Genomic DNA, 27,872 nt, shown 5'->3' with positions numbered 1-27,872 from the left:
ACCACTTTACTTCCTATTTGCTCGGCTCGGTCGCTGGAGGTTCGAGCAGTGAAAATATTGCACGACAAAGTCAGTGCGCTGCAAGCGCTCAAACGAAATGGTCCCATTCTTATATGAAGCACAACTATGTGCTTTTGTCCTACTCTCTCTCTCTCTCTCTCTATATATATATATATATATATATATATATATATATATATATATATATATCTCTATGGTCGCTCAAATCACCGAACTCAGCAGCGCACAAAAATTGAAATTTGTTGGCGACGATCCCAGCTCTTTCCTGTTGAACGAAGGGTATACCTAAATCATAAAAGCGTTTGTCAGACTCATGCAAACAAAATGTAGCGTTTCGATGGATATTCGTGGGGAGGGTATGAAAGCGTTGATACGCATAAAGAATATGAATTCGCGACGGGCAAGCACACACACACACTTGCAGTCTCTGGAAACATGTGTGAGCATTTGTGGCCTGTGAAAATTATACCCTAATTTCCTAAGCGCGCAGTTAGGCTTCATATTGAAAGGCGTACTTTTCGCGTGATCTTGGCGTTAGAATTTTTCACAGATCGAGTCTCAAACAACGGAGCCGGACAGTGTTGCTACGAAAATATGTATACATATGTATGCAAAAACTCGAGTGACTCGACGCCTATATGCTTCGGTTAACTTTTGTATTCCGCTTTCGGTCTTATTTATTGTCACTCTTTTTACTGAAGTCATGGAGATCTGAGACATGAGTCCAAGCGAATTTGCACTCTTTCAATATGTTTTATGCCCCTCACTCACTCACACAGTCTCACGTTGAGTGGACTTTATTTTGCTATGTTAGGAGACGTGCTTTGACAAATACATGTATTTCAATGTTTTATAAAGATAGTACAGCAACAAGAAAAGTTATTAACAAATTAAGTTCCCGTAGTAAGCACTCACTGCAGCCCATACTGTTTAACCCGCGATGAAGTATTGAAATATCAGTTCCCCGAAGGGTTCAAGGGACTTCCTAGTCGAGCAGCCTCGACAAGAGCTTTCATACTTGTTCTAAAGTTGTGTTTGAGCCAGTTAGCTTTTGAGAATTGTTTTCAAGTGTTCTAAGAAGGGTAGACAATAGACAATGGTAATGAAGAATAGATATTTTAGTCGTCTCAAATACGTCCTTCAGCTGTTACATACATAAGCACTTAACCATTTGTTTTTATACCTTGAACCCATTGAAAATGGGAAATATGGGAAAGGGTATAATGGTTTTGTGAAAAAGTATGTAACGGGCTGAGGGAGGAGAGCTAGAGAGCTGAAATTTGGCATGCATACCCGTGTGTACCATACGCAGTACGAGTTTGCTTTATTTTTCGATAAATCATCCGATAACTTTTTTTATCGAGAATAATCGAAATATTGATTTTGTTTTTTAAGCCTAATTTGAACACTTTTAGACCTGGAGTCTTCAAATTTGCGTTGTATATAAAGTTAATCGATACAAAGATTTTGTAATTTACAGATTTTGGATAGCACGCCCCCTTCTCCACCAATTTGTAAAAAACGCATTTCAAGTACTTGTGACTTGTGCTTTGGAATGTACACACATATTCACCATATGATTACCCTCTGAAAGTTTAATTAAGATCGTATGTCTACAAAAGTTTATTCAACAAATAAATTCTCATAATATTGCCCACACTGCAGCGCAGCCCAAGCGCAGTCGCGCACCAACGCTTTCATACCCTTCCCAAAAATAATAACGAAAACGCTAACATTTCGCATGAAAATGGCAAACGATTTGAAGAGTTAGGTGTACTCTTCACACAGAAGGGAAGAAACGGGAGTCTAAAGCGACGAAATTTCAATTTTCGTGAGCTGCTGCTTGCATATACATATTTGAGAAAGCAAAGAGCAGAGAAAGAGAGAGAGAGCAAGAAAAAATTGAGCATAGTGGCTTCTTTTGTTCAATATTCGACCATCTCGGTCGAGCGCATGGAGCGAAATGATTGTACTTTCGTATATTTTTATGGCTTGAACCTAAAAGTGAAGAGCCGAGCAAATACGAAGTGGTATGGGAGATACGCAAAACGCTTTACACTACTTGTCCGGTCTATGTGTTGTGTGGTTAGTGGTTCAGGGTAATATCTAGTCGAGCACTCTCAACTAGACTTTTCCTACTTGTTATACCCTGAACCCATTGAAAATGGGATATCAGGGTATAATAGTTTTGTTAAAAGTATGTAACAGGCAGAAGGAGGCGTGGTAGACCCCACAAAGTATATATATTCTTGATTGGGCGACGAGCTGAGTCGATTTGGCCCTGTCCGTCTGTCTGTCCGTCCGTCCGCCCGTATGTATGAACGCGTCGATCTCAGAAGATATAAGAGCTAGACACTTGAAATTTTCTAGGTCCGTGTAATCACGCCCATATCGAGTTTTTCTCTAAATATCGATAACTACTCTCGATATTTTATTATCGATAAAAACTTTATCGAAGGCTAGTTATTTAATTATATTATAAATTTTAAGTATATACTTATATGCACTTTATACAATTTCGGTTTTTGTTTAAATTTACTCCCCACCCCTATAGTTACCCCCTAAGTAAGAAAAGTTATTAAACAATTAAGGTCCCATAGTAAGCGCACACTGCAGCCCATGCGTGTTTAGGCGTGTATGCGTGTGTGTGTTTGTGTGTGTGATTTTGTGTGTGTGCGTGTGTCTTTTGTAAGTAGAAAGACGCGAAAAATGATTGAAATATCTATTGCTCGAAGGGTTCAGGGTATCTCGTAGTCGAGCAGTTTCGAGCAGTCTCGCTTTCTTATTTGTTAATCAATACTTGGTACGAATAGCAAGGATGTGGGCTTAATAAGGTGAACTAAATTGCTGACATACAAAAGCAGATAAAGACCAAGTATTTTCGATAAACGTATCAAAGAACAAGAAAAATCTATATTGAATTATAAAGGGTGAGACAGGCTGAATTAAATTTTGATTGACTAATTAATTTAATTTTTATACCCCGAACCCATTGAAAATGGGAAATTGTATTTTAGATCAGTCCGACGAGCTGAGTCGATTTAGACGTCTGTCTGTCCGTATGTATGAACGCGTCGATATCTTCTACACCTTTATTGCTAGAGTCACTAACCAGACCCTTCGCTTGCCTATCAGAATGATTTTTTTTTTTAATGTAGTACTTGATTAATCCCAGTGGGCGCTGACTAACTAAAGTAACAAGTTCACTTTCCATTGCTTTTATACGTATTTTTTAATTGCATGATTTTTATGACATCCAACAGATGCACCCTTTAAAATGTGTCCATTTGGCCACTATATGAATGTATGTACATACATTTGCTTCTTATTAAAAAGATAAATTTCACTTGATTAATTCCAATTTGCCCACTGGGATTAATCAAGTACTACATTAAAAGAAAAAATCATTCTGATAGGCAAGCCCACGATCATTGAAATAAAATCAGCTACTTAAATGTAAGCGCGCCTCTTCAAATAAAACCCAAAATCGTTCACACCATTCTAAGTTGAGGGAGGCACACGCCAATATTCATCTCCCATGCACACAGGCATACAAGTGCTTCTACAAGTTATATCCCATAATTGTGAGCAGCGCCTCCCATGCGTACACACAATCAAATGTATATACATACATACATACATATGTATGTGAGCACTTCACAAGATCGACAAATGCAAATGCTGGGCTTTAAAATAGCTACAGGCAGCCAGAGCTTCACACACAGGCATACAAATGCTCATAGTACATGTAGCAAGGGACAGTGTATGTGTGCATGCTCGTCGCGAAAACATTTTAATTATGTGCACCAACGCTTTCATACCCTTCCCACAAATAATAAGGAAAACGCATGACAAACGGTTTGAAAAGTTCGGTATACTCTTCACACAGAAGGGAAGGCATGGGTTCTCGCAGCGAAGAAATTTCAATTTTCGTGAGCTGCTGCTTGCAGTGTTGCCGAAACTTTTTCAGCAAAAGTAGCAAAATCGAAGGCTGAAAGTAGCTAAAAGTAGCCAACTTTCTTCTAAAATAGCTGAAAAAGTAGCAAAAAAGAAAACAGTGCCGTTTTTTTTTTTATAAAAAGTCAACTTTATTAATTTAATTATTATAATATCTCATCTATGACCACCAACTCGTCATTTTCACCATTGTCGCTTTTATAATTTGCCTTTTTAATGTAGTTGGGTGGAACGCTATACTCATAGCATAAATAATAAAATCAAATTTTCGATAATTCTAGATAAAAAAGTTATCGGATGAGTTATCGAAAAAATATGATGCATGCCAAATTTCAGCTACGATGATTCCTTCTGCCCGTTACATACTTTTTCACAAAACCATTATACCCTGATTTCCCATTTTCAATGGGTTCAGGGTATAAAAACTGATAAGAAATGAATTTTGCATAACATTTTAGAAAGCTTACCTATTATATATATATATTTGAAAATAGCCAGATTTGTAGCTAATAGCTGCTTGAAAATTTGTGTAGCAATCGGACTCAAGAAGTAGCCAGATCTAGCTACAAAATAGCTGATTCGGCAACACTGGCTGCTTGTGCTCACATGCATACATACATATACATATTTGAGAGAGCAGAGAGCATCGTGAGAGAGAGAGAGAGAGAGAGAGAGCAAAGGAAACATTCAGCGCATAGGGATCTTTTGTTCAATATTTGACCATCTCGGTCGAGCGCATGAAGCGAAATGATTGTGCTTTCGTATTTTTTTCGTAACCCGAACCCAAAAATGGAGGAGCCGAGCAAATACGAAGGGTCTGGGAGATAACTCCCGAAAAAAAGTGTGCAAAACGCTTTACACTACTTGTCCGGTCTATGTGTTCTCTGGTTAGTGCTAGAGTCTCCAAATTTTTAATGTATACTTATATGCAATTTATACAATTTCGGCTTTTGTTAAAACTTACCCTCCACGCCTATATTTACCCCCTCACCCTGACATTTGTAAAAGGCGTATTTCAAATACTAGAGACTTGTGCTTTGACAAATACATACATATCCATGTTATTATCAGAATCTAAAAGTTTCATGAAGATCGTATGTCCACAAAAAAAGTGGCAGACCCCATAAAGTATATATATTCTTGATCAGGACGACGAGCTGAGTTGATTTGGCCCTGTCTGTCTGTCCGTCCGTCCGTCTGTCCGTATGCTTACACAGTTTCTTACTTGTTACAGTTTTCTTACTTGTTATACTTATTTTTAAAGTCTGCTGACGAAACATCCCATAAAACTCAAAAATTCTCGTACAATTCAATTAATTCAATCGTTTTCTCGCGATCTCACATTTTGCTTTGCTTGCTGCAATATTGCGGCTGAAAGCAAACAGCACATGCAAACAAGCAAGCTACTGACGCAACCAAGTTAACGGTAAAATTCTGTATTCCGACGACAGGCAAAAAAAGCTGCCGCAAACAGTTATTGCAAATTTTTTGTTTGCAGCAAAATGTTTGCACTCGTGTTCAAACGAGCAAATTTGATTGCAGCAATCAACTTGCTGCAAATTGTTTGCATCGTGTGTACCTAGCTTTAGAGCTAGAGTCGCAAAATTTTCAATTTAGACTCATATACATATACTTTATAGAATTTCGATTCTTAATCTAAATGGTAAATTTTTAAATTAAAATAAAACACAAATTTATAAAAGCAAATACTTGTTAGTAAATGAAAATGGTTGGATTGGATCAATTTGATTTTAACGCACCAGGGCTTCTAGATACATAAGTCGTCTGCCGAGTACTGATAAAATGCCATTTCAAACAAGTATATTAATTTCTAAATTTTTGTATAATTATAATTTGATAAAAACACGTTTTTAACAGTATATGCGATTTATTTTCAGGTTGCAAAATTCACAATTCTCATTCCACTCTGTGATCGTATTTATAGTTTTACGGAGGACTCAAAATTATATACTTAGACATGACGGCAGTTCATTTCTAATAAGACTTGTGTGAATGGCACCAGAAATATACAGTATAGTAAGATCATCAATGTATATTGGTAAGACGAATAAAAATTACAATTTTTAAAATATATCTCTTGATGCTTGTTGTGACCTGATAAAAATGAAGTTCCAACGCCAGTCGATCACCAATACCTATTACACAACGTGTGGTTAAACTTAATTAGAACAAGCAAATTGAGAAACATCTTACTGGAATTTGAAATATCCGTGGAATATGAATATTGGCCGGCAACTTATATCAAAATAAAATTATAAATTAAACTATCATAATACATACATCATTCTCATACATTTTTTATTATTATTATTATTATTATTTTTATCTTACTGTAAGTTTCTAATAAATTTTTAATTCACCCATATTATGTATTGGCCTTTTTTTTACATCACGAATTATTTTACGTGAAACGTCACATTCTTATGTTTTCTGAAATTGAAGATGAATCAATCAATATATTGTAGATTGCAAATTTATTTACCTGGATCACTAACTAAACAACAGATAGTGCAGATATGTAAAGACATTTTTTTCCACGCTCAGAAATCTGAAGATGAGGAACCACTGTACCTCGTATATGCTCAGCTCGGAAAGTGAAAGTACTGTACGACAAAATCGGTGCGCTGCACTATAGGAAAAAAGCCAGATAAAAATTCAGATAAAAATGAATGTATACAGCTTATTATCATAGCTCGCAAATAACTGTTAACACTTTTTCGTTGTCTGCAAAAAAGTTGTTTCTGTTTTCGTTTCCTCAAGTCAAACACTGATCGTTTGCTTGAGTTAAATGAAGCAAACGGTAAGTTGCGTTTGTATGGGTAATCACGCGCGATTGCTGCGTTCTTTTTGTATGTATGTATGCGTGTATTTACATGCACAGGAAGGCAAAAACATTTTCTGCTGCTTTGTGTGAGGGAAATCGTGTTAGTTTTACGCGACACTCATGTGAGAGCGTCACACGAATGAGTCATCGCATTGCGTCTGAGCGAAACAGATGCTAAAGAAAACAGAGAGTGACGCTCAGAGTGAGATGTGTCTGCACAATTTTTTTGGTTATGATGCGAGGAAGAGAATAAACGAAAAAACGCTCAACTCTCATTTGCAAGCTCTGCTTATTATATAATGAAAAAATTAAAATGTGTATTATCATTCCGTTTATACCCTGTAAAATTAAGAAAAATATGAAAAAAAATTTTGTTGTATTTTTATTTTACAATAATTACCACATACTCAAAAAATTAACATCAATAATCATAATTTTCTTCATCCAATTCGATATTCGGGTCGAAATTGTTTGCATCATCCTCATCCTCATCTTCAGCTTCTAAACTTTCAGTTTCATTTGTATCATCTTGATGCGTGATTTGCGGAGGCTCAATCAGAGCAAACAGATCAATCACTTCGCTTGGAAATTTTAATTTTTTGTGAAGCTTCTGTCTTTTTTTAAGACAGAGACTTGACAAAAGCGGATCAGATGAATCTAATGCCCTGTGAAAAACATCAGTGATGTTGTTTAGCCTACTGCTCTTTCTGGCATGTGACCTTCTGTCAGTTTTATAAATTTTGTTGGGTTGTGTGTTCTTCTTGACTTGCAAGATCAGAAGCTAATTTTCTCTTCAGCCGACTGCCTGCTTCTTCATAAGTAAGTTCTTTACGGCCAGCTTTATCTTTCGAGGACTTAACTTCTTTTAAGTTGATAAATATTTTGCCCTCGACCCACCGTGAATGTGTTGCTTTGAATCTATGCAGATTACGGTTACATCTGGGCAAATATCTTTTAACAAAAACAATAAACTGGGCAACTTGGGTAGAAATACTGTTTTCTACATTTTCATCCACATTATTATTAATTTTTTCAATCATAAACAATTTCACCGCGTCTGCTTGGCGATTGTTGCTTGCCCATACGTCTAGAAGCTCTGAGCGCTTAAACTCATGCTTAGCTATAAAAACGTTATTTTTCGAAATGGAGCAAAAAGGAGCAAAAATGGTTAAAAGTCTCTAATAATAGAAGTTTCAGACAACACGTTTGCAATTAAACTTCATCACTACTTTCCTCTATTTGTAAGTTATGTTCCACCACTGACCAAACAACACATAGACTAGACACATAGACTAGACCAACTACCGTTGGTCTGCCTTGTGAAGTGAGCACATGCATACATATGTACATTTGTGTATGTGTATGCTTGTATAGGATGGCAAGCTAATTGTCTCTGGATTTAGTAGTTTGTAAATTTTGTATGATTTGAATCGTAGGGTGACTATCAAATGGGCCATTATGACTTAATTAGAAATTTTTGACAATAATGAGTAAAGCTTGAGTATAATATGACATGTGTATTTCATATATTGCAAAGCATTTAATAAAGTTAATAGTGTTTTACGATAATTTTTATACCCTGAACCCATTTTCAATGGGAAATCAGGGTATAATGGTTTTGTTGAAATGTATGTAACAGGGAGAAGGAGGCGTGGCAGACCCCACAAAGTATATATATTCTTGATCAGGGCGACGAGCTGAGTTGATTTGGCCCTGTCCGTCTGTCTGTCCGTCTGTCCGTATGTATGAACGCGTCGATTTCAGAAGATATAAGAGCTAGAGACTTCAAATTTTTTTTAAAATGTCCGTAATTACAGCGCGCATATCAAGTTTATCATTAAAATTCGATAACTCATCTCGATCTTTTTTATCGATAAAAAACCTTATCGAAAACCAGTTATAAAATTATATCTTCTACACCTTTATTGCTAGAGTCTCCAAATTTTTAATGTATGCTTATATGGAATTTATACAATTTCGGTTTTTGTTAAAATTTACCCCCCACCCTTAAATTCACCCCCTCACCCTCACTTTTGTAAAAAGCGTATTTCAAATACTAAAGACTTGTGCTTTGGCAATTACATGCATATCCATGTTATAATCATAATCTGAAAGTTTCATGAAGATCGTACGTCCATAAAAAAAGTTATTAAACAATTAAGTTCTCATAGTAAGCGCACACTGCAGCCCATGCGTATTTATGCGTGGGTGCTTGTGTGTGTATGTGTTTGTGTATGTGTGTGTATGTGTGTGTATATGTGTGTGGTTATGTGTATGTGTGTGTGTATGCGTTTGTGTATGTATGCGTGTGTGTGCGTACGTGCCTGTGTGTGTGTGTGCGTGTTTCTTGTGTAAGCTAAAAGACGCGAAAAATTATTGAAATATCTATTGCTCCAAGGGTTCAGGGGATCTCGTAGTCGAGCAGTCTCGACTAGAGCTTTCTTACTTGTTTCGTTTGAAAATGTGTAAAAAATAATTTGAATTATATATAATTATTTACGGATATAAACACATTTATAAACATGATTAGCAATAATAATATATAAATGTGCTTATGTACATACATATGTATGTTCATACATAGTACATCTGTGTAAAGTGGTTATGACAGTCCGTAAGACCGACCAAATGCAAATGCTGGACTTTAAAATGGCTACAAGCAGCAAGAGTAACGCGCGCAGGTCACAAATGCTCATACATGTGGCAAGGGACTACAAGTGTGTGTGTGCATGCCCGTCGCGAGATCATATTCTTTATGCGCCTCAACGCATTCATACCCTTCCCATAAATATATATCGAAACGCCAACATTTTGTTTGCATGAATGTCGCAAACGATTTTAAGATTTCGGTATACTCTTTACTCAAAAGGAAAGAGCTGGGACCGTCGTGAAGAAATTTCAATTTTTGTGCGCTGCTGAGCTTCATGATTTGAGAGCCCACAGAGAGAGAGAGAGAGAGTTAGAGAGAGAGGGAGAGTAAGAAAAAAAACGCAAAGCGCATGCATGACCATTTCGTTTGCGTGCTTAGAGCGCACGAGCCCGAGCCAGCCAATACCAAGCCAAGCGAATACGAAATTGGCCGGGACCTGCTACACAGATTTTGCGGCGTGGAAAAACGTTGCTCTACATGTCTAGTCTATGTGTTGTTTGGTCAGTGGTTCCACGAAACACGAACTATTTTGTTATTTTTTAGCTAAAATACACAACAACAAAACATTGAACAATTAGACAAGTAAACAAATGTACTCAAAAATTTGAATTGACAATTTATAGTACATACCATCAGTAATGTTTTCCATTTTAAAAGTTAGAAATTTTATTTTTATTTACCGCAGTACTAAACTTGAAAGTTGCAAAATTTTTACCGCGCTTTTTTTGCATACAAAGCAACTCTTGGTCAGCTGACTTGCAGCCCAGCGTTATATAGTAGGGGCAGTCCATAAAATTTTTTAAAAATTCGTTTTATACTAGTTAAGATATTTATTATTGGAAAATAAAAAAAAAAAGTTTAAAAATTGATAAAAAAAAAAATTGTATTTATGCCAAAATTTCGGGTTTTTTTCCTATAGTGCGCTGTGAGCGTTCATGTGAAGCACAGCTCTCTCTCTGTCTGTCTATTTCTTTGTCTCTCTTTCTCCCTCTCTCTCTGTCTCTCTTTCGCTCTCCCTCGATGGACATACACACACACACATAGTCCCTTAATATATGTATGTGCCTGTGTGCGTAACTCTAGCTGCCTGTGAAAATTGGAAAGCCCAAATTTGCCTCTTAGAGACTAATCTAACAACATAACATACATAATTAGATGGGACAAATTGAACAATCTTTTTGAAATTCATTGAGTAGAGATTTTCGATATCTTCGCTTATGCTAAATGGTAACTTTTTTATGAATCTTTAATGGGCAAAGAGCATACAAATACAGGTTTACTGTCCCTAGCTCCAGTATGCTCGAAAGCTTTGTCGTATACTCTCGATTTAGGCTCTGTCTGATTGCCTGTCCGGTATTGCTAATTGTGAATTTGTTGGTTATTCAATAAAAAACAAGTAAGAAAATTCTAGTCGAGAGTGCTCGACTAGATACTACCCTGAACCCAACAAATAAAAATGCTCATTTAGTATGGCTGAAATTTCAATTTCGATGTATTTAAAAATATAAATAAAATACCAAACTCATTTAATAAAATATAAAAATATTTTGAAACAATTAAAAAAAACTAACATCAGTTGCATCGATCGGGATTCGAACCGCGACTTCTCGATCGAGCGTCATGCAGCTAACACACTAGGCCACCTCACTCCTGCTAGTGGCGCTGGCAAAACTCAAATAGATTCACTGCTGCAGCGCCATCTACCAAAACTAAACGAAACTAACTGCTGATGTGATTCTAAGAATCTGCTAGAATAACCAAACTATTAAAAACGCACATAAAGTATAGTTAAAATTTCAATTTCGGTGTATTTAAAAATATAAATTAAATAGAAAACTCATTTATGAAAATATAAAAAATTTTGAAACAATTAAAAAAAAATTAACATCAGCTGCATCGACCGGGACTCGAACCGCGACTTCTCGATCGAGCGTCATGCAGCTAACACACTAGGCCACCCCACTCCTGCTAGTGCTGGCAAAACTTAAATAGATTCACTGCTGCTGCGCCATCTACCAAATCTAAACGAAACTAACAGCTGATGTGATTCAACGAATGTTTTTGTTGTAGCTGCTGCACGTGCGTTTGTTAATTGGCCAAATATTTGATTATTTTTTATTAATTTTTGACTGAACGGAATTTAATGAAACTTTCGGCATATGATCTACATATTATATTGAATATTTGAGAAATTAAAAAAAAAGATAAATCATTCACAATTAGCTATAGTGGCATCTGATTTGAACTTGAATGTTTTTACTCGATAAAAACATAACGGGATGATTTATCGAATTTTAAAAGCAAACTCGACGTCCGCGCTGTATAAACGGTCATTTAAAAAAAAATTCAAGTCTCTAGCTCTTATATCTTCGGAAATCGACGCGTTCAAACATACGGACAGACAGACAGACGGACAGGGCCAAATCGACTCAGCTCGTCGCCCTGATCAAGAATATACATATATACTTTGTGGGGTCTGCCACGCCTCCTTCTGCCTGTTACATACATTTCAACAAAACCATTATACCCTGATTTCCCATTTTCAATGGGTTCAGGGTATAATAATATGTGGAAAACGTCATTAAATTCTTTTAAATGCCTTAAAATTTAGTGAGTAGTATTTCCTTTTCATTTATAAACACATGCGGGGACTAGAGAATCTCCTAGCCGGGCACGAGGGACAAGCGCTCTCTTGTTATACCCTAAACCCATTTTCAATGGGAAATCAGCTGTAATGGTTATGTTAAAAGTATGTAACAGGCAGAAAAAGGCGTGGCAGACCACACAAAGTATATATATTCTTGATCAGGGCGACGAGCTGAGTCGATTTAGCTCTGTCCGTCGATCTCAGAAGATATAAGAGCTAGAGACTTGAAATTTTTTGCCTAGGTCCGATTATCGATTAAAAAGCTTATCGAAAGCTCGTTATTCAATTATATTTCCTACACCTTTAGAACTAAAGCTAAATTTTAAATGTAGACTTTTGTGTATTTTATACAATTTTGGTTTTTGTTGAAATATGTGTATGTGTGTGTGTGTGTTTCTTGTGTAAGCAGAAAGACGCGAAAAATGATTGAAATACCTGTTACTCAAAGGGTTCAGGGTATCTCGTAGTCGAGCAGTCTCGGCTAGAGCCTAAGTCTCCCATAAGGGAATGTGAAAGGCAAAAAATCACTAAAGATTTCAAATCTAGCATATCTTTCGCGGGTATAGATCCTATATACAAATATTTAGTTTTATACGTATACCCAAAGGGCGCACGTTAAATCGTAAAAATCAATTTCTTTAGTTACTGGTAATCTGACTCACATTACGCCGTCTGGAGAGGCTTGGCTTATCGAAATAGTTGGCATCAAGGCGGACATTTCACAAAAGCAATAACTATTTTTAAAGTTTGTACATTTACTAATAACTACAGTTTAGGGCTCCGTGCGATCGAAAATATTTTAGAAATGTAAAATCCGTAATACTAAAATTATGTCTTGCAAGTTTAATTAATTAATTTTATTATTTATAATTAATTTATTTATTGTTTCAGGAAATTGGTTGTCATCTTTCCCCGTTATCAATATAAAGCGATGACAAAGAAATTAGCAACATAATGATTTGGTTAAGGTAAGAAATTATGCAAACAATTAAATTTTAATTTGTCAGATGTTTTTGTGTAAAGGCATATAATATAATATTGAGCATTTTGGCTGATATTTGATATTTATTTTAACTAAGCTTTTTATGCTTTTATACTCATTCACGAAAGTGAACCGTTCACGGTTTGACACGCCCTCTGTGGGCAGACATATATTCGCCGTAGCTTATTTTCCTTGGGGGTTCGCCCTGAGTATATATACCAAATTTAAGGCTTCTAGCATTAATAGTGCCCAAAATATAGCAGAGTAAAACAAGTTAGAACGTTGCAGTCGGGCGTTACCGACTGCGGAATACTCATTCACATCCCATCAGCAATTTAGTAGGTAAATTTCGCTCTAACACTGTAAAAAACACAGTTACCCTAACTGCAAAGTTTGAATGCTTACCCTCAAAAAATGTGAAAATTACAGGGTATTTTTCAATATGCCACGCCCCTAAAGAGGCGTAAAAATGATTTTTGGGTCATCGATAGAGGAGGTTACTGGTAACTTAACTATCTAAATTTGAAGCTTCTAGTTATTATACTTTAGGAAATATAAACTTTTGCGGTTTGCCACACCCTCTGTGAGCGGACATATATCCGACAAAACTTTTTGGTCTTGGGTGATCAGCCCGAGTATATATACAAAATTTGAGGTCTCTGGCATCAATATTGTCTAAAATATAGTAGAATTTAAGTAATCATTATATCTGTAAGTCCGATTTGCCATGCTCCAAATGGGCGTAGACTAATGCTGTATAGTAAGCCCATACTGGGGGGATAATAATGTAAATATTTCAAAAAGTTGTTGGCCCATTGAAAATCTGAATACGTCAATAGATGGGGCACTCAAAGACGAAAGGTCATAAAGAAATCGGCTAACAAATAGTCCTGTTATTGCCGGTTATACTTAAAAATACCTAAATTTTTTTTATACCGCATTTCAGGGAATAATAATTAATTAATAACTTTTCTTGTCGAGGGACTATCTCCATGAATCTTGTAGATCGTGATCATAGCATTAAAATGCTTGTGTGTGCCAAAGCACAAATCTCTAGTATTTGATATACGCTTTTACAAATATGTATAAATTTTGACAAAAAACGAAATTATATAAAATACATATGAATTTACGTATAAAATTTGGCGACTCTAGCTTTAAAGATATTGGATTATTATTATTTTCGATAATGTTTTTAATCGATACAAAATAACGGGAACAGTTATCGACTTAATATTCGCGCTATATATACGGACATTTAAAAAAATTCAAGTCTCTAGCTTTTATATCAAACATACGGCCAGACGGACAGTGCCAAATCGACTCAGCTCGTCGCCTTGATCGAGCATATATATACTTTGTGGGGTCTGCCACGCCTCTTTCTGCCTGTTACATACATTTCAACAAAACCATTATACCCTGATTTCCCATTTTCAATGGGCTCAGGGTATAAAAACAGGAAGTTTTAGTAGAGATCCATTAAATACACAATTACTTACAACAGAGGCACCAGAAAAATAATAAGCCGACGCATACGTGTTTTTTGTGAATTTAGTGAATTAATTAGGATTACGATTAGGATCGCAAATATTCTATTCATATCGACTTCAAATATTGACTATCTTACATATAAAAAAAATAACTTCATTCTTTCTTTTTTAGCTCTTTACATCTGAGAGTACTGAGACACCTCATATTGCCATAAGTTAAACTCTCCAACCATTTATTTTTAAATCATCTTGCTTGCATTTTAAAAAATGCATGCCAATGTTGCTTCTGATCGCGGAGGTGGAGGCGGATCGTGGAGACTTCCTCCGGATGAGACATTGCAAGTTCAAGATCCAAAGCAAAAAGATCAGGACTTGGACTTGGATGAAGGACACAACTGGCGTAGTATAATCTTCTCTTTATTGGTTATTAGTTTCGTAATAGCTGGAATAATAACTGCTATATATTTACTGGGGTAAGTATATTTTATTTGTGCACCTCACAAATAATAACTTACAAAATATTACATTAATACGATAGAGTAAAAAATAGTTGTGGCATCAGTATCCGTAATTGACAAACATTTATCTATCGGGTAGGGTTAAGCTAACAGATTTAAAGTATATTTGTTCATTTGTTTAAACTTTCTTCCCAGAGGGGAAAAATTGCGATTTACGTTTACAGCGTTTATACCACATCGACGCTAGATACTTGAAATTTGAAATATATACTCTGATAGGGTTAAAGTAAGTTAGCTTAGGCATTTGGAATGTATTGCGTTGATAACTTAAGATCAAAACCAGTATGAAAGCTGTAGTCGAGACTGCCCGACTACGAGATCCCCTGAACCCTTCGAGCAATAGATATTTCAATAGTTATTCGCACATGCTCACACACACGCACATACACAGACATACGCACGCACGCATAAACACGCACTGGCTGCAGTGGTGGCTTATTATGGGAATTTAATTGTTTAATAACTCTTCTTCTGGATGGACTATCCTCATGAAACGTTCAGTGTATGAATATAACATAGATATGCATGTATTTGCCAAAGCACAAATCTCTATTATTTGAAATACGCCTTTTACAAATGTAAGGGTGATGGTGAGGGGATGAATTAAGGGTGGGGGTAAATTTCGACAAAAACCGAAATTGTAGAAAATTCATATAAGTATACATATAAACTTTGGAGACTCATTAACGCTTTAAAGATGGTGGAGATATAAATTTATTACTGAGTTGCGATAATATTTTTAATCTATAAAAAAATAAATAAATAACCTAGGAAAAAATAAAAACTTCAAGTCTCTAGCTCTTATATCTTCTGAGATCGACGCATTCAAACATACGGACAGACGGACAGAGAAACAGACGGACAAAGCTAAATCAACTCCGCTCGTCGCCCTGATCAAGAATATATATACTTTATGGGGTCTGCGACGCCTCCTTCTGCTTGTTACATACATTGAACAAAACCATTATAACCATTAACCCTGATTTCCCATTGAAAATGTGTTATGTTTGTATATGTCTGTGTGTGTGTGTGTGTATGTATGCCTGTGTGTGCGTGCGTGCGTGTGTATGTGTGTGTTTGTGTGTGTGGGTTTTTGTGTGTGTGTGCGTGTTTCTTTTGTAAGCTGAAAAACGCGAACAATTATTGAAATAGCTATTGCTCCATGGGTTCAGGGGATCTCGTAGTCGAGCAGTCTCGACTAGAGCTTTCTTACTTGTTTTTATATAAAAACATGTAATATTTCTGTAAATAATATTGTAATTTTTATACCCTGAACCCATTGAAAATGGGAAATCAGGGTATAATGGTTTTGTTGAAATGTATGTAACAGGCAGAAGGAGGCGTGGCAGACCCCACAAAGTATATATATTCTTGATCAGGGCGACGAGCTGAGTCGATTTAGCCCTGTCCGTCTGTCTGTCTGTCCGTCTGTCCGTCTGTCCGTCCGTCCGTCTGTCCGTCTGTCCGTCTGTCCGTCTGTCCGTATGTTTGAACGCGTCGATTTCCGAAGATATAAGAGCTAGAGACTTGAATTTTTTTTTAAAATGACCGTATATACAGCGCGGACGTCGAGTTTGCTTTTAAAATTCGATAAATCATCCCGTTATGTTTTTATCGAGTAAAAACATTCAAGTTCAAATCAGGTGCCTCTATAGCTAATTGTGAATGATTTTTCTTTTTTCAAATTTCTCAAATATTCAATATAATATGTAGATCATATGCTGAAAGTTTCATTAAATTCCGTTCAGTCAAAAATTAATAAAAAATAATCAAATATTTGGCCAATTAACAAACGCACGTGCAGCAGCTACAACAAAAACATTCGTTGAATCACATCAGCTGTTAGTTTCGTTTAGTTTTGGTAGATGGCGCTGCAGCAGTGAATCTATTTGAGTTTTGCCAGCGCCACCAGCAGGAGTGGGGTGGCCTAGTGTGTTAGGTGCATGACGCTCGATCAAGAAGTCGCGGTTCGAATCCCGATCGGTGCAACACTGATGTTTTTTTTTTTTAATTGTTTCAAAATATTTTTATATTTTCATAAATACGTTTTCTATTTAATTTATATTTTTAAATACACCGAAATTGAAATTTTAACTATACTTTATGTGCGTTTTTAATAGTTTGGTTATTCTAGCAGATTCTTAGAATCACATCAGCAGTTAGTTTCATTTAGTTTTGGTAGATGGCGCTGCAGCAGTGAATCTATTTGAGTTTTGCCAGCGCCACTAGCAGGAGTGAGGTGGCCTAGTGTGTTAGCAGCATGACGCTCGACCGAGGAGTCGCGGTTCGAATCCCGGTCGGTGCAACTGATGTTAATTTTTTTTTAATTATTTCAAAATATTTTTATATTTTATTAAATGAGTTTGGTATTTTATTTATATTTTTAAATACATCGAAATTGAAATTTCAGCCATACTAAATGAGCATTTTTATTTGTTGGGTTCAGGGTAGTATCTAGTCGAGCACTCTCGACTAGAGTTTTCTTACTTGTTAAGAATTAAATTGCTGTTATGTTTGAGAAAAAAAATTTGTTGTAATTTTTGAGAATTACATTTTTTGTAAGTGTTTCGGGCGGGCGGGTTGGGTGCGGGTATGAAAGTATTATTTGCTTTCGGGTACGGATAAAATTTTGAACTTTTGCCCGTGGGCGGATCGGGCCGGGTGCCCACCTCTAGTTCAGGGTATAAAAATATGGCGGATATACATCCAATGGGGATGTAGCAAGTCTCTACAATTTTAACGCAACACCGCTAAAATTTGGCATATCAGTTAATGTCATTCTAAATAATCGACGAAAAATTAAATGTGTGGAATATCAGCTTAGAGGGATTAGGGGATCTCATAATACAGCTTAAGCTTAGTCGCAGCTAGCTGTTTTTAAATTCCACGCTCATAACTGAGTACTTAAGTAAAATTAAATAAATCGATAAGAGACTATATATATATATATGTATATATATATATATATATATATATATATATATATATATATATATATATATATATATATATATATATATATATATATATATATACGCTAAATGTTAAATCTAAATCTAACAATTGAACTGATTTCACTATTTAAGGTAAATTGTTAGATTTAGATTTAGCATCCAGGACTAATTTAAGAAGTCTCGTCGTTTTATTTAATTTTATATATATATATATAGTGCTTATACTGCTTATAGTATATTTTATATTTATTTAATAAATATTTTTATAGATATGTGGATGAACTACTATATTGGTCGGGTCGAAGAATGATTCTCGATGAGTATTTGCAAGGTGAATTGACGCCGACTCGATTACAGCCATCATGGGTGACAACGAAGAAATATGTCTTTCAATCAGACGATGGAGGGCTTTCCCTATTGGATACTTCAGTAAACTCAATAAATATTTTAGTAACAAATCATACCATTCGTCAACTAAATGTAAGGGGATATGAATGCTCACACGATCTGAAATATGTATTATTCAGGCACAATGTAAAGAAGGCAAGTTGATTAAAGTATATAATGGTAAGCATTATAAATTATAAATATATTTTACAGATATTTCAGAAATCCTTTACTGCGTTTTACACAATCTATGATGTAGATAATGACCACCATATGCCTGTGAAGTTAAAGGACTCATCGAAGGTGCAAAGAACCCGACTTCAATATGCTGCCTGGCTGGGAAACACAACTTCAATCATCATTGTTGCTGACAATGATATATTTGTAAGACAATCTCCATCCATGGAAGAAGATATTAGAATAACAATGACAGGTCAAGAAAACAATATTTATAACGGAGTTCCAGATTGGCTTTACCAAGGTGATTTTATATGTAAATTGTTTAAAATTTATTTTGTTTTATGCCCGGTATTCATTGATTTTTATAAAATCGATATTAAATGTAATATATCTGATTTTCTATACCCTGATTCTATTAAAAATGGGTAATCTGCATATAATGTTTCGAATGTGAGATTCGTACGAATGTTAAGTATAAACAAGGAACAAGGAACTAGAGCAGTCGAATTGCCCTACTACGTGATCCCCTGAACCCTTCGAGCAACCGATATTTCAAGAATTATTCGCACATGCATACATACATACGCACGCACGCATAAACAAGCATTGGCTGTAGTGCACTATAGGAAAAAAAACCCGAAATTTTGGCATAATTGCAATTTTTTGTGTGTTAATTTTTAAACTTTTTGTTTTATTTTAAAATAATATGCATCTTAACTAAACTAGAAAGAACTTTTAAAATTTTTTATTAATTTTCCTTACTAGTCACCTGACCTAGAGTTGCTCTGTAAGCAAAAAAAAAAAAAAAAAAAAAAAAAAAAACTCGGAAAAATTTGCGCAACTTTCAAGTTTAATGCTGCGGTAAATATAAATAAAAGTTTATATTTTAATAAGTAAGAAAGCTGTAGTCGAGACTGCTCGACTACGAGATCCCCTGAACCTTTGGAGTAATAGTTATTTAAATCATTTTTCGGGTATTTCAGCTTACACAAGAGACACACACGCACACACACAGACACACACACACACACACACACACACACACACACACACACACACGCATACACACACTCACACACGCATACACACACACACACACACACACACACACACACACACACACGCATACACACATACACACACACGCATACACACACACACACAGGCATATACTCACACATTACACAGGCATATACACACACATTACACACAAATTACACACACACACACACACACACACACACACACACACACACACACACACACACACACACACACACACACACACACACACATACATACATACATACATACATACATACACACACACATTTCAACAAAAACCGAAATATAATATACACAAAAGTTTACATTTAAAATTTGGAAGCTCTATCTCTAAAGGTGTAGGAAATATAATTAAATAACGAGCTTTCGATAAGCTTTTTAATCGATAATCGGACCTAGGCAAAAAATTTCAAGTCTCTAGCTCTTATATCTTCTGAGATCGACGCGTTCATACACACGGACTGACAGACGGACAGACAGACAGAGGTACAGGGCTAAATCGACTCAGCTCGTCGCCCTGATCAAGAATATATATACTTTGTGGGGTCTGCCACACCTCCTTCTGCCTGTTACATACATTTAACAAAACCATTACACCCTAATTTCCCATTGAAAATGGGTTCAGGGTATAAAAATGGAACATATTACTAATAATATATAATATATGTTTCATTGTCTAATTTTTCTATGTTGTAATGTCGTGTATTTAACTAAAAAAAAAATTGTTCCTGTTTCGTGGAGTATTAGTTACAAAAAGAGGAAATTAGTGATTAAGTTTAATTGTAAACGTGTTGTCTGAACCGTCTATTATTAGAGACTATTAACTGTTTGTGCTTCTTTTTGCTCCATTTCGAAAAAATAACAATTTTCTAGTAAAATATGAGTTTCAGCGCTGAGAATTTGTAGACGTATGGTCAAGCAAAAATCGCCAAGTAGAGCTAAAAAAATTTTGTATCGTTGAGAAAATGAATAACAATATTCTGCTCAAGTTGTCTAATTTTTTGATTTTATTAAAAATATTTGTCAAAATTAGCCGGAATCTATAAAAATTCAAAATAGGTCATTCATGGGTAGAATATTGAGAAAGTTAAAAGAGTCGAGGACCTCGCGAAATAAAATTCTCCATAAGGAAGTTAATTATGAAGAAGCAAGCACTCAAGTGTAGATAAAATTTGCTTCTGATCATGCAAGACAAGAGGAAAACACTATTTGCTATCTTTTCTGAGCCCTATATAAATAGTGAAAAATGTAGAGCGTTCTGCGCTCATATTTTGAAATATACATGAATAACTATGCTTCGTATCCCAGGTCCCAGCTGTGAACATAATTTTGATCCATGGATAACAGTTAATGGATAGCTGCTAGTATTCTTGAAGAAAACGCATCAGAAGCTCGGAACAAAATGTATACAAATTTAAAATGTTTTCATGTCCGAAAGAGCAGCAGATTAAACAGATGTTTTTCAGAGGGTATTAGACTTATCTGACCAACTCTTGTTGTCTTTGTCTTCAAAAAAGGCAAAACTCTTCAAAATAAATTAATTTTCAAGTGAAGGATTGGTCTATTTGATCTGATTGAGCGTCCGTCAATCGCGCCTCAGTAAATTTAGGATGATATAAGCGAAACCGGAAATTTAAAGGGAAGACGAAGATAAACATGATCTAGACAATTTTAATATCGCATTAGGTAAAACATATTAAGATTATTGATGTTAATAATAATCAATATAAGTGAAAAAGAAAAAACAATCAGTTTTGCCATTTAAAAAAAAAATTTTACAGGATATAACTGAATTGTCATACACTTTTACATTTTTGTATTATATTATGACTTATTTTAATAATTTTTATCTAAAAATATGTGGTGCCTTGGTATGGGAAATTAATTGTTTAATAACTTTCTTGTGGGTGGACTATCTTCATGAAACTTTTAGATTATGATTATAACATGGATATGCATGCGTTTACCAAAGCACAAGTCTCTAGTATTTGAAATAAGCCTTTTACAAGTGTGATGGGGTGGAGGTAAATTTTGATAAAATCGAAATTCTATAAAGTACATATGAAAGTACAATTAAAATCTCTAGACTCTAGCCTGAAAGATGTAGCAGATATAAATTTATTACTGATTTTCGATAATGTTTTAATCGATAACAAAATAACGGGCAAGCTATCGATTTTTGAAGCAAAACTTGATATCCGCGTGGTATACACGGACCTAGGGAAAAATTTTAAGATTAGGTCTAATACTGTAGAGAATTCATTTTTTTCCGATTTGCCACGCCCCTACTGGACGTAGACACCTTATTTTGGTCAGTTCTTAGAATAAGCTAACGGTACCCTAACTACAAGTATATATATAAAATTTTAGGTCTCTAGCATCAATAGTGTCCAAAGCTGAATTTGAACAAGGAAGAAAGCTCTAGTCGAGACTGCTCGACTACGAGATCCCCTGAACCCTTGGAGCAGAAGATATTTCAATAATTTTTCGCGTCTTTCAGCTTACACAAGAAACACGCACACACACACGCACGTACGCACACACAGGCATACATACACACACACGCATACAGACACACATACACACACGCATACACACACACATACACACACATACACAAACATTTACATATATTTACACACACAAGCATAAACACGCATGGGCGGCAGTGAGCGCTTACTATGAGAATTAATTGCTTAATAACTTTTTTTGTGGACGTACGATCTTCATGAAACTTTCAGATTAGGATTATAATATGGATATGCATGTAATTGTATACGCTATTTGAAATACGCTTTTTACAAAAGTGAGGGTGAGGGGGTCAATTTAAACCGAAATTGTATAAATTGCATATAAGCATACATTAAAAATTTGGAGACTCTAGCAATAAAGGTGTAGAAGATATAATTTTATAACTGGTAAATTATAATTATAAAAAAAGATTGGGATGAGTTATCGATTTTTAATGATAAACTTGATATGCGCCCTGTAATTACGGACATTTAAAAAAATTTTTTAAGTCTCTAGCTCTTATATCTTCTGAAATCGACGCGTTCATACATACGGACAGACGGACAGGGCCAAATCAACTCAGCTCGTCACCCTGATCTAGAATATATATACTTTGTGGGGTCTGCCACGCCTCCTTCTCCCTGTTACATACATTTCAACAAAACCATTATACCCTGATTTCCCATTGAAAATGGGTTCAGGGTATAAAAATCACAATATTATCACGTCCAATTTGCCACGCCCCTAGTAGGCGTAGATATAACATTTTTTCACCCATCTTTATTGAATTGAAACAACAGCTCACGTGCAAAATTTCAGCATTCTAGATTTACAACTTTAGGAGAGTTTTATCCGATTTTCCACGCCCCCGATGGGCTTAGATATATCCGCCATAGATTCACTTTCGTGAATGAGTATAATGAGTATAAGAGGCACTAACCTGATGACTCGCCGTGTATATTCTTGATCACGGCGACGAGCTGAATCGATATCGCCATGTCTATCTGTCCGTCCGTCCGTATGAGACGTAACGATGAGATTTCAGAAGATATAAGATCTATAGACTTTAAGTTTTACATGTATAGTCGTGTATACCATACGCTCTAAGAGTTTATAATACTTTTTCGAAGCTTGTGCTTTGGAATGTACACGCATTTAACCATCACGATCACGTACTGAAAGGTTTATGAAGATAGTCTCACTACAAATAAATTCTCATTAATATTTGACTGTCAAATTTGATCTGATCAAAACGCACTTTTCGATTAGTCACCTATTTTTACTTCCAATTATATATATATATTTATATATATATATATATATATATATATTTTATATTTTTTTAGAGGAAATTTTTGATATACCGGAAGCTATATGGTCATCCACTGATGGAAGTCACTTTATTTTCGCCTCATTTAACGATAGTCATGTCGGGATGATGACATATCCATGGCTATCATCTGGCGCCATAATTGCTGGTAGTGGTATGTCATCAGGAAGCTCATTTCCTGAAACCAAAAATGTACGGTACCCAACACCAGGTACTGCCAATCCAGAAGTTCAGTTGTGGATAGTCGACATAACGAATTTTACGTCCATAAATAAAGTGAAGTTAATGCCGCCGCCTTCCCTCCTTAAACAGTAAGTAAATATATTTGCACCAAAGTCTACGAAATGTGCGTGTATTATTAATAATTTTCTTTTCATAGAGATTATTACTTAACATCAGCTGGCTGGGTATCTGGTAGCAATAATCAAGTATCTGTAGTTTACATGGTGCGCTCTCAAAATTATAGTATAATAGCAACGTGCTCAAAGGATACAAATTGGTCATGTGCAGAAGTAGGTGTAGTATTAATAATATAATAAATATAATTCACCAGCACTCACTAATTTTCAAGATTCATTCTGAGCGCGCACCCGAAGATGAATGGCTAGATATTTTTCCGCATCCTGTATTTGCTCCAGATGGAAACAGTTTTTTACTGCTAGCCGGCGTTCAGGAATCCGGAAACGATCATTTTACTCACATAAAACATATAACAATATCGCAGCAAAGAATTTCTGTAATATCCCATGGCCGTTATGAGGTATTTTCTTAAAGAACTATGAAATCAATAATATTATTATATTTGTTTAAAAGGTTTTAAAAATCTTATGTTGGGATACAACGAATCATATAGTGTATTATCTTGCTACTCAAGATAAGAAGCCTGGGCAAAGACATTTGTATTCAGTGAAGGATCCCGTGCATGATGATACCAGAAAGTAAGCCGAGTGTATTAAATTTATTTAATTCTAGTATAATGAATGCAATTTATTTTTAAATACCAGAAGTGAGCCACAGTGCATAACGTGCGATTTAGGCGAAGCTTTATGGAGTAGTAGATATTATTATACAAATTGTTCCCATTTTGACGCCTTCATAACACCATCAAATGGATTAGCAACGAACTATGGAATTGATTTCTATATTCTTGAGTGTCAAGGTCCAGGATTACCGGTATCTGGGGTGCATACTCAGAGGACGCACAGCCTTGTGAAAATCCTGTATGATACGCGACCATTTTACACAGAAAGGTTACAAAAATTAGCATTACCAATACAAAGATCATTTGAAATACCATTACCTCATGGTAGTCGTGCGCAAGTGCAATTGCTTTTGCCCCCAAGCTGGCGAGAAGAACTCCGAGATGCAGCGTTTCCTGTTGTTGTCGAAGTGTAGGTACCAATAATTTCTTACGAGAAGATTTATTTCTTTACAGATTATAAAATTTACAACTATGCACTTATTTATAATAGTATACATATATAGTCGACTCTCGGTATTTCGAAATTCAAGGGACTCTTAAAATACTAAGAATTATCGAATGCTCGAAATATTAAATGTTTCGAAATTTTTAGAAAAAATGAATAAAACTTCGAATTTTATTTATTTTTTTATTTTAAATATTTGTAATGTATGTTCCAATTATATTATCTTTGAAAAGAACTTATTCATAAGGGTTTGGTCCGACACTCATGGTTGATATTTTCAGGCTATAATGTTTCTGTTGAAATGTATATAGCAGGCAGAAGGAGGCGTGGCAGACCACACAAAGTATATACATCTATTCTTAATTAGAGCGACGAGCTGAGGCCTGTCCATCTGTCTGTCTATACATAGCGCGCATTTCGAATTTATCTCCAAATATCGATAGCACTTTCCGTTATTTTTATCGATTAAAACCCTTATCGAAAATATAATATTTAATTATATCTCCTATACCTTAAGAGCTAAAGTCTCCAAACTTTAAATGTAGACTCATATGTATTTTATTGAATTTACATTTTTGTTAAATTTTCGCCCACCCCTAAATTCTTCCCCTCACCTACAAATGTAAAATAGTAAAGACTTGTGCTTTGGAAAATGCACGCAATGACAATCTAAAAGTTTCATGAAGAAAGTCTATCTACCATAAAATATATTAAACAGTTAAGTTTCCAAAGTAAGCCTACATTGCAGCCAGCCAGAGCTTTCTCACTTGTTTCATTATTTATTTCTTTTTAGCAATCGTCAAACTTTTATACTTTTTAGGACTCATATTTCTTAAAAATTTTAATATGTATAACACGCAACCACGCACAGTACTCGTAGTTCAGGAGAGTCCCCAAATTGAAATTCAAAGTTCGTACTAACACTCCAACTTGAAATTTGAATTTTCGAGTGTTTGACCAAATGAGTACGAATTACCGCGTCTTAGCAAAGATTTTGTAGTTCGAATTACTGAGTGCATGAACATAATTCGAAAGAGAATTTGTAAGGGACTCGTGATTACTTTGAATTAATGAGAGGTTCGAAATATCGCAGGTTTGAAATAATGAGAGTCGACATGTATATTTTTCTATATCCATTTCCGCATATCCGTCTGTCCATATGTATGAATTCGTCAATATAAGAAGTATATCCTTGTATTTGTAGATCGCTGAATAGCACGCGCATATCGACTTGTCGATTCAAATTTTTATAAAATGTCAAATATTTAACAGAATTAAATGTTGAACGCTTCATTTAATTCCATTAAATCAGTCACAATTAAAGGTTAGCATATGGAGCAAGCGTGTGCACACCTACATTCAAACATTTTATGCATGTACACACAAATTCAGGCATATTCGAAAATTTACAATTGCCATTAAAATGTTTTTGAATTCTCAACTGTTGATGGAAATTAAATATTGGTACTAAAATACCGTCACCGCTACAAGCCCAAACCACTAATAATTCGAACTGAATTTTTGCAGTGCGCAATGTTTAACACACTATATTATCAATACTACTGAAGATAGCACATACCAATGCATTTCTTCTTAAAGATAATTTTATTCTCTTCACGATGAAAAATGTTGCACTATTTCCAACAATAACAAAAATATGACTAATTTATTCAAACGATTGACTTAAGAGATAAGAAACAAGTAAGAAGGCTCCAGTCGAAACTGCTCGACTAGGAGATACCCTGAACACACATGCATACACACGCATCCACACGCACGTATGTCACGCGTTATTAAACAATTAAGTTTTAATAGTAGGCCCACACTGCAGCTAATGCGTCTTTATCCGTTCGTGCGTATGTGTGTGTGTGCATGTGTTGTCTCTTGCGTAAGCAGAAAGACGCGAAGAATCATTGAAATATCAGTTGCTCGAAGGTTTCAGGGGATCTTGTACTCGAGCAGTCTCGACTAGAGCTTTCATACGTGTTATGAATTATATTTTTATTCGAAAATTGACACACGATTATCGAGCTCAATCAAATCAATTTTCTCCTCGGCAGTGTACGAATTGTATGTGCCAATATTATTCAATTACTTTCAAACACTTTAAATAATGCTGATTTGATTTTAAACAATTAAAAAAGCTCTAGTTGAGACTGCCGGACGAGATCCTCTGAACCCTTCGAGCAATAGCTGTTTCCATCATTTTTAACACACATGATTATAACATGGATATGCATGCATTTGCCAATGTACAAGTCTCTAATATTTGAAATACGCCTTTTACAAATATGTTGGTGAGCGGGTGGATATAGGAGTCGGGCGTAAATTTATATATAGATATAATTTTATAACTGATTTTCGATAAGGTTTTTATCGATAAAAAAGATTGAGATGAGTTATCGATTTTTAATGATAAACTCGATTTTTTTATTATGTTTTTAATGAAATATCGATATCGTAAATACGGACATTTACGGGCAGACGGACATTGCCAAATCGACTCAGCTCGTCGCCCTGATCACGAATATATATACTTTGTGGGGTCTGCCACGCCTCCTTCTGCCTGTTATATACATTTAAACAAAAACATTATACTCTGATTTCCCATTGAAAATGGGTTCAGGGTTCGACAAAAATAATATGTATAATATCAATCCTTTCAATGAAATGCAGTTTTCCTAATCCTTTGGTAGACATACATCCCCATACCATAGTGCTTGCAGGGAACTTTATTGTTTTTTTAGGCAGTCTTTACGATGATGACGTGTTTTCTCGTATCGCCGACACAAACATCAAATTTAGCTTCATTGCTTGATTGCATCCTTTCCCGAGATCATTGCAAACGCTTCTTTTTTGACGAAACGTAAGCAAGGGGTTTTCCTTGGCCTACGAGTAAGATAAGTTA

General features: G+C 35.3%; 2 protein-coding genes across 16 annotated transcripts in view; one reads left to right on the top strand and one right to left on the bottom strand.

The window, feature by feature from the left end:
- LOC108609695 (dipeptidyl peptidase 4) overlaps window positions 1-27,872 on the top strand; it is a 48,619-nt gene that overhangs the window by 18,154 nt on the left and 2,593 nt on the right. For 5 of the 11 annotated variants that reach the window (XM_089464363.1, XM_089464364.1, XM_089464362.1 and 2 more), the window contains 10 exons: window positions 5,877-6,037; window positions 13,012-13,088; window positions 14,765-15,065; window positions 18,334-18,607; window positions 18,665-18,932; window positions 23,554-23,848; window positions 23,917-24,049; window positions 24,109-24,297; window positions 24,351-24,475; window positions 24,542-24,928. In XM_089464363.1, the coding sequence (XP_089320489.1) occupies window positions 14,860-15,065; window positions 18,334-18,607; window positions 18,665-18,932; window positions 23,554-23,848; window positions 23,917-24,049; window positions 24,109-24,297; window positions 24,351-24,475; window positions 24,542-24,928 (1,877 nt within the window). In that variant the 5' untranslated portion in view covers window positions 5,877-6,037; window positions 13,012-13,088; window positions 14,765-14,859. The remainder of the gene's footprint in view (window positions 1-5,876; window positions 6,038-13,011; window positions 13,089-14,764; window positions 15,066-18,333; window positions 18,608-18,664; window positions 18,933-23,553; window positions 23,849-23,916; window positions 24,050-24,108; window positions 24,298-24,350; window positions 24,476-24,541; window positions 24,929-27,872) is intronic. The other 6 variants (XM_089464370.1, XM_089464369.1, XM_089464367.1 and 3 more) reach the window with 2 other exon arrangements.
- The window catches only part of LOC108610102 (uncharacterized), a 39,495-nt gene continuing 17,899 nt past the window's right edge, over window positions 6,277-27,872 (bottom strand). The window contains exons 1-4 of one of the 5 annotated variants that reach the window (XR_016269153.1): window positions 10,104-11,060; window positions 7,231-7,488; window positions 6,482-6,628; window positions 6,277-6,429 (exon numbers count right to left, since the gene is read on the bottom strand). The gene's annotated coding sequence lies outside the window, so the exon portion shown is untranslated. Of the gene's footprint in view, window positions 6,430-6,481; window positions 6,629-6,872; window positions 7,209-7,230; window positions 7,489-10,103; window positions 11,061-23,147; window positions 27,854-27,872 lie in introns of those variants that run through there. The other 4 variants (XR_016269155.1, XR_016269152.1, XR_016269154.1 and 1 more) reach the window with 4 other exon arrangements.

Source organism: Drosophila arizonae, chromosome 3 (genome assembly GCF_054131065.1).
Source record: "Drosophila arizonae isolate 15081-1271.41 chromosome 3, UAZ_ARI_1.0, whole genome shotgun sequence".
Lineage (NCBI taxonomy): Eukaryota > Metazoa > Arthropoda > Insecta > Diptera > Drosophilidae > Drosophila > Drosophila arizonae.
This window is presented reverse-complemented; position numbering and strand designations above follow the sequence as displayed.